General features: G+C 37.1%; 1 protein-coding gene across 1 annotated transcript; it reads left to right on the top strand.

Annotated features, from left to right (window-relative positions):
• Positions 1-1,184: 1,184 nt before the first annotated feature.
• LOC131808307 (sulfotransferase 1C4-like) lies at positions 1,185-11,778 on the top strand. Its single transcript, XM_059134299.1, has 7 exons — positions 1,185-1,573; positions 4,284-4,409; positions 5,365-5,462; positions 5,969-6,095; positions 6,306-6,400; positions 9,197-9,377; positions 10,298-11,778. The coding sequence occupies exons 1-7, from the start codon at positions 1,405-1,407 to the stop codon at positions 10,411-10,413; spliced, it is 912 nt and encodes a 303-aa protein (XP_058990282.1). The 5' UTR covers positions 1,185-1,404; the 3' UTR covers positions 10,414-11,778.
• The last annotated feature ends 1,884 nt before the right edge of the window (positions 11,779-13,662 follow it).

The raw sequence follows: 13,662 nt of genomic DNA, 5'->3' as shown, positions 1-13,662 counted from the left end.
CCACTGAGCTTCAGTGAACAGTTTTGCCGGGGTCTTCTGTCATTGGCCACATGATTGGACTCAGTCTCTAGCCCCTTTATTTTTGCTGGAGGTTGGATATGGGACTGAAAGTTCCAGCCCTCGAATACCTCCTTGATCTTTCTGGTGTGGTCAGCCCGTCCTCTGAAACTATCTAAGGGGCCCACCAGGAGTAACCTCATTAGCATAAACTCAGGAATAGTCTAAAGGGACTCATTATGAATAACGAAAAATACTCCAATCTCTCAGGAACTTCCAGGAGTTTTTGAAACTCTGTGCAAGGAACCAGAAACAAAGACCTGATACATTCTTTATTACATCACAGTCAGACACAGGAAAGCTAGGTGGGTGACCTATAATATTTAGTAGTTAAAACTAAAAGGAGAGGGGCCTGGGTCGGTCAGTGGGTTAAGCATCCAACTTTCGATTTCAGTTCAGGTCATGGTCTCAAGGTCCTGAGATCTCTGCATGTTGCAGGGAGTCTGCCTGAGATTCTCTCCCTCTGCCCCTTCCCCACTCATGTGCACGTGCTCACTCTATTTTTCTCTATATAAAATAAATCTTTTAAAAAAAATTTTTTTAAAGGAATCTAGCCTTGTTCGAGAGATGGCCAGCAGAGAAGAAGTAATGGTTGAAATAGGAGAAGAAAATTCAAGAGGTAACCAGAAACAGTTCCAAGGAAAAAGCAAAGAGTTGTCTTCAACTCTTTTGCTTTAAATGAGACATGCCTGTTTTGATACAGACACTGTACAGCCTACAAAAGGAAGACAACCTTCTGTAATAGAGAATATTTTATTTTACTCTTAAAAATAACAACACTGATCCTTCCAGATATTTGTCCGATTCAAATCAAAGACCTTCTTGCCAAAAGCCGACAAATTTCCCTTCAGCATTTCAGGGAAGTTATTCTATATTGCAGTCTGATTCCATGAGCAAATTCTCTGTAACTTTTTAATTAGCTTAAAATTAACAGAAGAAACAATGAATATCTGTGAATTATTTTACGAACACAAAGATGAAAAACATAAACAACACAGCACTAACTCCTGTTAAACTGACACAGAAGAGCAGGACTGAACATGAACATGACCCCGCAGCCAGGATTTGGGAGGGCCTCTGGTATTACGTCATAGCCTGGCTGGGAGGAGCAGTGGAGCTTATTAAGAAAACGCCTCAGTACAAAGGCCTAAACAGTAGTTCCGAGCTTCCTGGAACTTGGGCCCGCAAACCTGTAGCTGCTTTCCCCTTTGAGGGCTAGCCATCCCCAGGCTGTACAGGAAGAACTTGCAGTCTGCTTTGCATTGTCTGTTCAATAAATAGACTTCAGCTTTGTGCTGATTGAGCAGTAACATTTTTTCTGGAGCAGGACTCTCATTTCTGACACTAATGGCCTTAAACAAAACAAAGAATGATACATTTGATGGAACAGAACGCTTAACTGTCGACTATGTCAAGGGGATTCTGCAACCCACACCTACCTGTGACTCGTGGGACCAGATCTGGAACTTCCAAGCCAAGTCCGATGATCTGCTTATTGCCACCTATCCTAAAGCAGGTAGGTGGAAGGACGGGGGTGGTGAAGAAGAGAATTAGGAAGGTGAGTGGGGAAAATATTAGTAGTGAAATAAAGAAACTGATCTGGGTTGGAAAATTGTTTACCGGACAGAGTGATATGGCTAAGTCAAAACACTTGTGGAAACTGAAACTACAGAAAAAAATACTAAAATAATGAATAAAATTTTAAGAATTTAACTCTTCTTACAATGTACATATTTTTTTACCTTCCCAGGAGTGACTTAAACAGCCAAGAAGTAGCGGACTAGATTGTTGATTTGTTTGCTCCCAATGCAGGCAAAAGCAAAAAAAACCTGCTGCTTTGTCTGTGTGTAAGCTGCAAAGGGGATTTCCCCAAAAGGTGAAGAATTAGGGGCGCTTTGCTCCTACAATGCTGATTTCACCTCAGCAGCCTCCAGAAGCCCTCAAAATCTCCCAATTCAAGGTCTAAGAATTACTCTTTTGATTTCTATCTTCCTTTGTGGTATGTTTTAAACCTATTTCCTTGTTTCAGTAATCAGTTTAACAAAAGTTGCTACAGAAGTTAGACTTCTTAAGTCCAGCCACTGTATCAGAAAAATTTTAGGATGACCAGGGAGAAATAGTTCTCTGCAGATATTTGTACATATCTGCATGTATTCTAAAAACATACTATTCAATTCACAGCCAGATTGCATATACATTTGGTCTTTGCAAAACCAAGCTCCCTGTCAATAACTCCGCATACACACACACACAGATGTTCATATTGAAACATATACTTGTGCACACACACCAAAAAATCTAAACCTAAACATTTTCTTAGATTGTATGTTCAAACCTCTTTTGAGTCTTTAATGATCCTGATAAAAGACTCTGCCAGCAGAAGGCAGCTTTAGACTCTCATTTATCCATCACTTTCATATTGTTCTTAATTTTCTAATCTTACTCATCAGGAGCCTGTTCAGGATTAAACTTTCCTAATGTGAATGTAAAAGTCGTCACTGGTGAGAATCACATCTCACAGTTTTAATTTTGTCCACAATTCTACTTTGTCATCACTTCAGTACATGGTTACATCATTTAAGTATAATATTTAAAAATTAATCTTTTCTCCACCTGCCAAATGTGAGCAGTAAGACTTGGTTTGTTTAAAGTTTTCATGGGTTAGAATTAATAGGACTTGAATGATCCAAACAACACACTCAAAAAAAAAAAAAAAAAAAAAAACTTCTTGCCAGCTAATGTAACCTTTAGTCATCACTGAAACCTTACCCATTAATAAAGGTTATATTTATTAATGGGAAGAAGAAATAAGCATAGATGAAAAATGTGGTTTATACCTAAATTTTTTTTTTTTTTATTTTTTATTTTTTATAAACATATCCTACACTGTTGGTTTATACCTAAATTTTTAAAAGAATAATTAAATACTCTGGGAATGAGCCAAGAGAAAAATATATTCTAAAATCACTGACTTCTAGAGGATGAATTGAGAAGTCATTCCACTCATCTCCAAACTTCTAGCAACATGTCAGCCTGCCCCAAAGTCAGCTAACTCTAAATAGCTGTAAATTCAGTGAATACATCAAATCAGTGTAAACAGCTCTCTCTTTGATTAGATAGCTAAAGAAATATTAGTCCTTTACCCTGCTATGAAAGAGTTGGTGCCAGAAATTCTTAGAGACCTAACTCGTCTAGGATATAAAAAGTAATTTTTTCATTGTTCCCTGACTTACGCCCTCCCTGTAGACCTAAAAGCATTGAACTTACTGTATGAGAAAAGGAAACTGTAATGAGGGCTGGTGTCATAGACTGCAGGAAGGTAAGCCCAGATCCAGGATTCAGAGAACCATACTAAAATTGTCAACTCTCTTCCCAACATAGATTTGTCAAAATAACTAGTACAACAGTTCTTCATCAAAGTATGAAGATTCAGTTGGTAGGAACTATATTAGTCTAGAATCAGGCAGCACACAGAAACTGAGGCTGGAGAAAGAGGCCCATCTTCCAGTAGCTTCTCCGGTTCAAGAACTAGGCAGCAAAATATGGTACGGCCTATGCAAAACGTCTACCTGTTGGAGCTACCATTAGTGTCACTACCTAGAGAAGAATGACCTCACCACTCTTCCACTTTCCAATGCATTTCATTAGCAGTATCTAAATAGTATTCAAAATCTTCGCAGTAAAGAAGTCTAGGGAATACACTTTTTAACCTTCTAGTCCCTGAGATAATGGAAAAATTGAGAAAAAGTTGAAAATGGAATCTAAGTACTAATGATTAATATCAAGCCCAGGTACTAATCATTCATTTGTTCATGCAATCAACACATATTAAATACCTCCTATGTGGTACTTGGGAAACAGTCTGAAACAGTCTGAAAACCACATAGGGATTACTTTCCAGGAGATTATAATCAAGTGAGAAAGACCTTTCATTCTGTCTTTCTTAGAACAATGCAGCTACATCAATTGGGTAACAATCCAAATTAATGGCTATGACAGGCAAGAAAGTGAACTATTTACCAATATAATATCCACTCCAAATTGCAGCCTTTGTATAAAAATTCACATTGTGATAACACAAGACATAAATAAAAAATGATGTTTTCTAAATTTCAGTATAAACCTAGCTTTAAAATTCAGAGAGGTGTTCTCACAAGTATAATAATATTTTAAGAAATGTAATACACTAAATGTCTATGCATCTTCATCTTTACAAATGGAATAAGGAACAACATGGACTCAGGAGATAGTGGACTTAATACAAAATGAAGGCGATATTGAGAAAAGTCAACGAGCACCTACTCATATACGAATTCCTTTCATCGAATGGATACTCCCATCCGTAGGATCTGGTAAGTTTCGAATAGCCACACTTGACTAAGGCCTAAATAAACACCTAAGATTTTTTTTTTTAATTTAATTTTATTTTTTTTAATTTTTTATAAACATATATTTTTATCCCCAGGAGTAAAGGTCTGTGAATTGCCAGGTTTACACACTTAACAGCACTCACCTTAGCACATACCCTCGAAGGGAGATGTGAGGTTATGAGCACCTAGGATTTTTACTACCACATAGCCCTCTCAAAATTCTGGGCATTCAAGCTGAAAAGTTTAATAGAAAAGACATAAGAATTAATACAACCACCTTGAAAAACTAGATAAAAATTAAATTCTAGGCATTCAAACAATTACTAATGAATTCTGTGACTTTGCATTTTTTTTTTAACTATGTCTGGCCATTTTTGTACTCCAGACATTTTCTAATGGAGTTACTGCTAATACAAAAGTAAGTTAAGTTTTTATTCTCCATTAGAAATTAATTTTATTCCTTGGGTGCCTGGGTAGCTCAGTGGATTAAGCCTCTGCCTTCGGCTCAGGTCATGATCTCAGGGTCCCGCATCAGGCTGTCTGCTCAGCGGGGAGCCTGCTTCCCTCTCTCTCTCTGTGTGCCTCTCTGCCTACTTGTGATCTCTCTCTGTCAAATAAATAAATAAAATCTTTTTTAAAAAAAGAAATTAATTTTATTCCATAAGGGTGAGCCCAAGTGAGATAATTTCATGGTGGAAGAGTATAAATTTTTACATTCTTATTTACCTAGTTTCTTGTTTGTTATGGTTAAAAACTGTTCCAGATCTTTAAAAAATCATTCATAGGCTAGAAATATTCTCTCAGATCAAACTTACAGTTATAATGATTGCACAGGTGACTTGAATTGTTCAATTGTTCCTAAAATAGGAACAATTGAAGCAGCAAGATTTTGAAGCAAATACAAATGGTGGAAAGTGATCAAAAATCAATTTTACAGGTTTGGACCAAGCTAATGAAATGCCCTCACCACGGACCCTGAAAACACATCTTCCCATCCAGCTGCTGCCACCATCCTTCATAGAAAAAAACTGTAAGGTAAAAAGAAAAAGGAATTCACAGTTTACTCCTTAGAGTGGTCTTCAGTTTCCTTTTAAATCACTTTACTTGTTGGAGCACCTGGGTGTCTCAGTCAGCTAAGCATCTGACTCTTGGTTTCAGCTCAGGTTATGATCTCAGGGCATTTAGATCAAGCTCCACATTGGGAGCTCCATGCTCAGTGTGGAGTCTGCTTAAGATTCTCTTCCTTTCCCTCTGCCCCTCACCTCTCTTTCTCTCTTTCTCTCAGAAACAAATGAATAAAAAAATCTTTTTTTAAAAACCACTTCACTTATTAAAGAAGAGAGTCTATCTCTTCACAATAATCAATATGCAAATTGATCTGATTCCTTCCCAAGTCCGGCAAAGACCATGATCACAAGAACACCACATCAGAAAATCTCATCTGTATGGAATGTAGCCAGTTGAACATAATTTGTGTGGGCAATAACTACATATAAGTCTAATCCTACTTTTGCTTTTTTCCCTCCCCTTGCCATTCCTAGATCATCTATGTAGCAAGAAATCCAAAGGACAATATGGTATCTTATTACCATTTCCAAAGAATGAATAAAGCCCTTCCTGCTCCAGGAACCTGGGAAGAGTATTTTGAGAGTTTTCTGGCTGGGAAGGGTAAGAGAATTCAGCTTTTGTTTCTTCCTTTTCTCAAAATCATCACTCTAAAAGGAAAGAATCATTTCCTTAGACCAGCCAGGGCTCTGCTTGCTTTACTGTGAAGAAATCATCAGTATATTCTCCCTCTCTTTAGGAACTCTCTTTTCAGTGGAATATTTGTTTGTTGGGCTTCTGTGATTCATTACCATTTTTCATCCCTCTTTGCAGTGTGCTGGGGTTCTTGGCATGACCATGTGAAAGGATGGTGGAAAGCCAAAGACCAACATCGCATTCTCTACCTCTTCTATGAGGACCTGAAGAAGGTGAGGGGCAATGCTTTAATGGACCATAAGACATTTAGGTCATAATGTGTACACCACACTGGGGACTCACAGATTGAAACAAGAAATAGATAATACTGCATTTCATTGGCTGCTGCTATCCATTCCTCAAAGCACACATGGCATATCATGAGTTTGTGTATCACATAGTTTCATCTCCAATTCCTGGTGCTCCCCAGAGCATATCCCATATGGTACACCTTTTCCAGATAAGCAAAATATGAGTGGTACCTTTTTTCCCCTTTCATGTCTATTCTAAAATTCTGTTTAGAAAGAAAAACATTTTCTAGTACATTTTGGGTTTTTTCATTAGTACGTGAGAAACATCATAATCTCAAGAAATGATTTAAGAAATTAGAGTGTAATGGAAAATACTAATGATTTAGATTCAAAATTCTTGAATTCAAGTTCTGGCTTTACCACCTACTGGCAAGTATTCTTGCTGAGGACACTTAACATCATAGAGACTTACTTAGATTCCCTAATTGCAAAAACTAGATAGTAACATATAGTCTTCCAAGATCTACAATGAGGGCTAAATAAGATGATGTTCATGGGAGCTACTATATAATGATATAGTATCATTATACTATATAGCATATATAGTATATATACTAATATACTATCATTATGGTATAAATGATAATATGCTAAATACTATCTGTGACTTAACTAAATACAAAGATCTACAAAAATTATAGTCTTTGTTCTTCAATTTATCACTGGAAGTCTTGGTACTCAAAAGATGCTTCACAGATTAGCTGCATGGGGCTCTAAGAGACTACATCAGGCCTCTTAAGTCAGAATGTGCACTTTATAAGATGCCCAGGGGATTTGTGGGCACATTAGTTTAGACACACAACTCCTAAGTTCAGTCACTGTTGGGCCTCATCGAGTTGTTTCTACAGAATATTAAAAGAGTAAAACAATAATTTTTCTTTTTTTTTAGTTGAGATATAACAGACATTTAACACTGTATTAGTTACAGGTACAGCATGATTTAGTAACTGTATTTATTATGACATGAGCACCACAAGTCCAGCTGACATCTATCACCAACACACAGTTACGAAATTTTTTTCTTGTGATGAGAATTTTTAAGATCTATTTTCTTAGCATCTGTCAAATATACAATACAGTATTATTGACCATAGTCACCATGCTGTACATTACATCCCAAGGATATACCTATTTCATAACTGGAAGTTTGTACCTTTTGACCACCTTCACCTATTTTGCCCACCCCCCACTCCCCACTTCTGGCAACGTCAATCTCTTCTCCATATCTATGATTTTAGTTGTTGCTTAGATTCCACTCTACGGTTTTTTCAAACAGAAAATGTTGGACATATCCCTATTTTAGTGCTGAGAGTTATCTACTCACAGAATTCTAAATTTAGATATTCAGTTAAGAAATATTATGGCAGGGAGTTGTATGCTATAAGGGGAGAGTTTCCCTTTCATGGGTAGATATGACAAACTGGGGAAGCCACAGAAGGAAGGGTGCTATTAAACTCAGAATAAGAAAACTCCATGTAGGTGATACTTGTCTATCATATGTATCATAGCAGTGTGAAAGTAAGGCTATGTCACCAGGAATGACAGTCTTTTAACAAGGTGCATCCTGATGTATTATGAATTCCAGGAAGAAATTTTATTGAACTGGTAGTTCTAACCTCAGAGTCCCTAGAGCCCTTTTAAGTATTTCTGTCATCATGTTCTGGAATGTGCCCAGAATGTGCCTAGTCACTCAAAGCACAATATTCTCACCACTCTTGCTGATTCCTAGTCTATGTGAGGCCAAATAAATTAAGTACTACTTTTGACATCCAAGCTTTTAAAGCAGAAGACACAGTTGTCAGCCTAAACCTTTCACGTGCACTCCCCTAACACTCCTTCCAGAGATAGGGACTTCCCATAGCCACAGCTTCCCAGGGTGGTGTGTCCCTCTGATGAGGAAACATTGGAATTGAGCTCCTCTCAGGAATGTGTAAACACCTGGATATGTTGGGTAGTAGACTTACTAGCCATTGGTGCCTCTTGACTACCTCATGGGTGCAAAATAGTCAGCTATCATTCTTTTCCTACCACTTATTGCCATGACTGAGATGGTCTGGGATATTTCTATCCATGTCAGAAACAGGAGAGAGCCTCCTTAAATTGTCTGACCCTATGCTTCCACAATGTCTTTCTTCTTATCATCGGTCTATGGACTCTCCCTGTAAGACATCTAACAGACCAAGACTCCTCCCATAACTGACTTGCATAGGACACTTGGGCATAACTCTTAGTGAAGCATTCTCCATGCACGACATGTTATTTTATAGTAAATGTTTCACTAATACCACTCAGTTTTTGTTTACATGTTAGAGAAAAGCTTAGTAATTCCAGTTAATAAAAAAGAGAACAGTGTAGGTCCTCATGTTAAATTGAGTACTTGTGAGAGATTTTTTTTTTCAGATTTTATTTATTTATTTGAGATGAGAGAGATTGCATGAGAGCAAGGGGGATGGGCAGAGGGTGAAGGAAAAAATCTCAAACAGACTCCACACAGCATGGAGCTCAACATGGGACTCAGTCTCACAACCCTGAGACCATGACCTGAGCCAAAATCAAAAGTTAACTGCTTAACTGACTGAGTCACCCAGGTACCCCTAAGATTTTTGTTTAAATTTTAACTCATGACATGTTGCCGATTACTGTTATTAATTCATTTCAATATTTTTAAACCAATTCTATTATATAAAATCTTCACTTTTCTTTTGACTCTCATCATAGAATCCAAAGCATGAAATTCAGAAGTTGGCAGAATTTATTGGGAAAAACCTAGATGATGAAGTTCTAGATAAAATTGTCCTTCACACTTCATTTGATGTTATGAAGCAGAATCCAATGGCAAACTATTCATCAATTCCTACTACAATTATGAACCACTCTGTTTCTCCATTCATGAGAAAAGGTATTTTTTTTTTTTTTTGGTCATAATCCTAAAGAATTGTCCAATCTTTCACAGATTTGAGGGAGTTTTCTGTGGCTAAGAAAAATAAGATCTATAGTAAATGATTGTGAAAAAAGAAGTAGAAAACCAAGAATGAAATGAAAACAATTGGAGAGTGAGGTGTGGTGTGTACATCCAATTCCTTATCCTCCCTTTATCTCCAGAGATCTGGCTGATAAGGTGAAAACACTGAATTAAGTCAGTTGGGGCAAAGAATCCATTTTATAATGGGTTTATAAGGGCTCTATGCTATCAGATTTATTCATTCAAAAATACTTACTGAGGGGCTAATATGTGTCAGACACTGTTCTAGGTAATGCTCAGAGCAGCAAAAAAAAAACCACAGAAATTTCTTCCCTCATGAATGTTATATTATAGCCACAAACAAAATAAACAATTATACCCAGGATAACAGATGATGGTAAGCACTAATGGGGAAGAAAAAAATATGTGGAAAGGATTGCAATTGGAGAATTTGGGGAGTCTACATTTTTGGTTTTCTTCCTCAAAACTCTATCTTGAATTCTCCCACATACAAGACCCTCTCAGTGGGCCTATAAATGGAAACTACAGGCATAAGCACCTACCACACTTTGATGTCCAAAGAGAGCAGGAGAAAAAGACAAGAAATCCCCACAGGCTTGCTGTTTTAATTGTGGTAGTTTTATTTCCCCCATTAATGTCCATCAGTAGATAATGGGCTCTCCCTCTCCCACAAATCAGATAAAAAATTCTCCTTCCCTTCAGAATGAAATTGATAGGTTAGTATCAGAAATGTTTTGTCCAATATTGCACTCCTTGAAGGGTAGAGTAAAACAATTCACACAGAAACAGGAGAGTTGAGAAATGTAAACTGACTCTCTCCCACATGACAATTTCAGGGACAGTGGGAGACTGGAAGAATCACTTTACTGTTGCTCAGAATGAGAGATTTAATGAAGACTACGAGAAGAAAATGGCGGATACCAATATAACTTTCCACTTCCAGTTCTCGTAAAAAAGAAAAGAACCAAAAATTTTTTTAGTCTATTACCAACTTATTGGTAATAATCAATAAAACCTTATTACCCAGACCACATGATACTGGATTCAAGTTCTCAGACTAGTTGTTTATTGTGTCTGCTTTTGTTCACTCTAAAAAAATTAGGGATAAAGCTAGCAGAGATTGGAGACAAGGCAGAGAGTTGGAGTTACTAGTTACAATCTGGAGTTATAAACTAGTAACTGGAATTACTAGTTACAATCATGGCATCATTGTTGATTATCATTATATTTGAGTTTGCTATAGATCATGTGTTTGTTGACGTACTAAAAGTGCTTCATTCCTGATATTAAAAAAAAAAAAAAAGCTAATGTTTTCAAAGTGTTGGTTCAGACTAATTTTTCAATGCATCATAAAAATATATAGATAGTGACTATTTCCCCTAGAAATTTCATGGTAGTCAAGTAACCATCAAGTGACTCTGTTTCTCCATGAAACATTACAATTCACCTCAGTATTCTTACTATAATACATCTATCCCTATCTCTTATCATACCCTTTATACTTAAGTCTCTTTCTCACTCCAGCCAATGCTATGATTGAGTCTTGGAGTCATATCTTGACTGACTTCCTTCCAATGCATCCACAGCAATATCTGTCAGTTTTACCTGCTTGAAGTGTCATTTGTATGGCTACCCTTCTAGTTCAGAAAACTTTTACCTCTTGTCCATACTAGTATAAGCTTTCTAACTCATATCTCTGTTTCTTCCACATCTACCAGGGTTACTTTCTTAAAACAAGATTTTGATTATATTTCTCTTTGGCTCTAAATATATCAGTAATTCTTAATTTTTACTGCCTGAAGATAAATCCCTTACTTTTTAGCTGTCAATTCAAAAGCAACTATGTTGATATGATATGGTGGATATCATCTTCCAAACCACTTTCCTAGCTTAATTTCACCTTCTAAACCACCTCCATACTTCAGCAAATAAGCCTACTCACTGAGCTTTGATCACATCTTGCCAGTTCCTATTCTACTAGGTTTTTTTTTTTTTCCACCAAATTTCATCTGAAATTTCCTTTCTTTTCTATCTACCTGTCCAAAACGTGGAATATGCTTCAATGACCAGTGTAAGTGGTTCATTCATCCTGAAAATACTGAGAGCTGAAGGGAGCATTTGCTTTCCTTTTTTTTTATTGTGTTCAGTTAGCCAGCATATAGTATATCATTAGTTTTTGATGTAGTGCTCAACGATTCATTAGCTGTGTATAACACCTAGTGCTCATTACAACACAAACGTGATTTCTGAAGTCCTCTACACTTGGTATAATTATTTTGTGATTAAGATTAAAGTAATTATATATCTTGTATGCGTATATGGTCTCTTGTAAGTTTATTAAAATTTTCATTTGTTTTTTTCTCCAAGATAGAAACATTGTTGTATATTTCATTGCACACCAAACAAAATACGACAAGCACAAAAATAAGTAACTGAAAGAATATAGCAGTCAAGGAAATTCTAAAAAGCTAACTTTTTATATTTTAAGTAGTCCCTATAATAGCTATCATTTATAGCTATTGTCCAATATACTAGCTACCAGCTAAATGTGGCTATTTAAATTAATTAAAACTAAATAAAATTCAGTTATTGGTTTTTACTAGTTAAATTTCAAGTGCACAGTAACCACACATGGCTAGTAGCTATTACTTGGGCATTATACAACATTTCTATCATCAGAGAAAGTTTTATTGGATAAGACATTTTATTTTTACAACCATCCTTTGAATATGGCATTATTATCCCAAAAAGAAAACTAAAACTCAAGTTCAGAGGTATGGGATGCCTGGGTGGCTCAGTCAGTTTAAGTGTCTGCCTTCAGCCCAGCTCATGATCCCAGGGTCCTGGGATCAAGTTCCACATCAGGCTCCTTGCTCAGCAGAAGCCCTGCTTCTCCCTCTGCCTGCTATAGCCTTGGTCTGTGCTCTTTCTCTAATAAATAAATAAAAATTTTAAAAATAAATAAATAAATTTCAGAGATATTAGTTAACTCAAATAAGAAATATTGGCATTTAGCTTCGAACACCATGGTTCCAAAATCTGCCTTTTTAACTGATTAAAATAGAGCCTCTCTCTTCCTTTCCTGAGACAGTCTCCTCACAGGTTCATCATGATCACCACTAACTAAAGGCTGCCCAACTCAGACCCTGATCCAAAACCCAACCAGACTGGCATCAAACTGTCAGCCATTCCCCATCATGATCAAGTGAAGCTTAACAATAGTCTACTGAATAGCTTTCCCACTGTCTACATGCTCTGAAGTAGACAGAGTCCTAAGCCAACAATAGCCTCCCACTTGGTATCCACTTCATGTGTCCAGTCTGAAATCTCTCCTTCTATGCCTTTATATCTCTAAGGTTCCCCCTGAAATGGAGTAAAATTTTTGCAGGCCCTTATCTGAATACAGTGCTTTCTGTGGCTGTGTTCAGCTCTCCCTCACATATCACCAATCCTCCAGGACACCAAAATCCACGCCCTGCCCTGCTGCCTAACAGACAACTCAGGGGAAGCGTGCTTGTGCTCAGCCCATTGCTCTTAGACATTTCACCTTGGACTCAAATTTCTACCTCTTACTTGCCTTCAAACTACCTATGTAATCTTGACCAGCAAACCCAATCTATATATTTTGGTTACTTAGCCATATCCCCAAACAAACCAACTTAAACTCACCTTAACTTGGCCTCTCCCCTTTTGTCTTTCAAAACTAGTGATTAGCATATTATATTCCAGATCTAGTCAGCATTATTTCCATTTCAGCAGAAAATTACAATACAGTACTTAGGCTTTGTAATCCTTCTGATATATAGAATCTACCAATGGAATGCACATTCTATGTTCTTTTGTTACGTTTTGTTTTGTTTGCGGGGGAGAGAGTGTGGGAGAAGGACACAGGGAGAGAAAGAATCTTAAGCAGACTCCACACCCAGTGTGAGGTTTGAGCTCACAATCCTGAGATCATGACCTGAGCCAAAATCAAGAGCTGGACACTTAGCCAGTGGATCCACCCAGCCACCCCACACATTCTGTTTTAGCACATGTGAGCAATAACCTTTAACTACTGTGGAGGAAGTTTAGGTTTGAATCAAAAAAATATTAAAGGAGAAAGGCAAGATGGTGGAGAAGTAGCAGACTGAAATGACATCAAGTCACAGGAGTTCAACCAGATAGCTATCAAACCATTCTGAACACCTACAAACTCAAC

Source organism: Mustela lutreola, chromosome 9, assembly GCF_030435805.1.
Source record: "Mustela lutreola isolate mMusLut2 chromosome 9, mMusLut2.pri, whole genome shotgun sequence".
NCBI lineage: Eukaryota > Metazoa > Chordata > Mammalia > Carnivora > Mustelidae > Mustela > Mustela lutreola.
Note: the sequence above shows the minus strand (reverse complement) of the source record. Positions and strands in the feature narration are given on the sequence as shown.

Excerpts from the sequence above, each read along its gene's own strand:
- LOC131808307 (XM_059134299.1), top strand. The coding sequence starts at position 1,405 with ATGGCCTTAAACAAAACAAAGAATGATACATTTGATGGAACAGAACGC. Across the intron at positions 6,096-6,305 it reads GAGTTTTCTGGCTGGGAAGG|TGTGCTGGGGTTCTTGGCAT; the intron begins GTAAGAGAATTC and ends CCCTCTTTGCAG. Across the intron at positions 9,378-10,297 it reads TTCTCCATTCATGAGAAAAG|GGACAGTGGGAGACTGGAAG; the intron begins GTATTTTTTTTT and ends TGACAATTTCAG.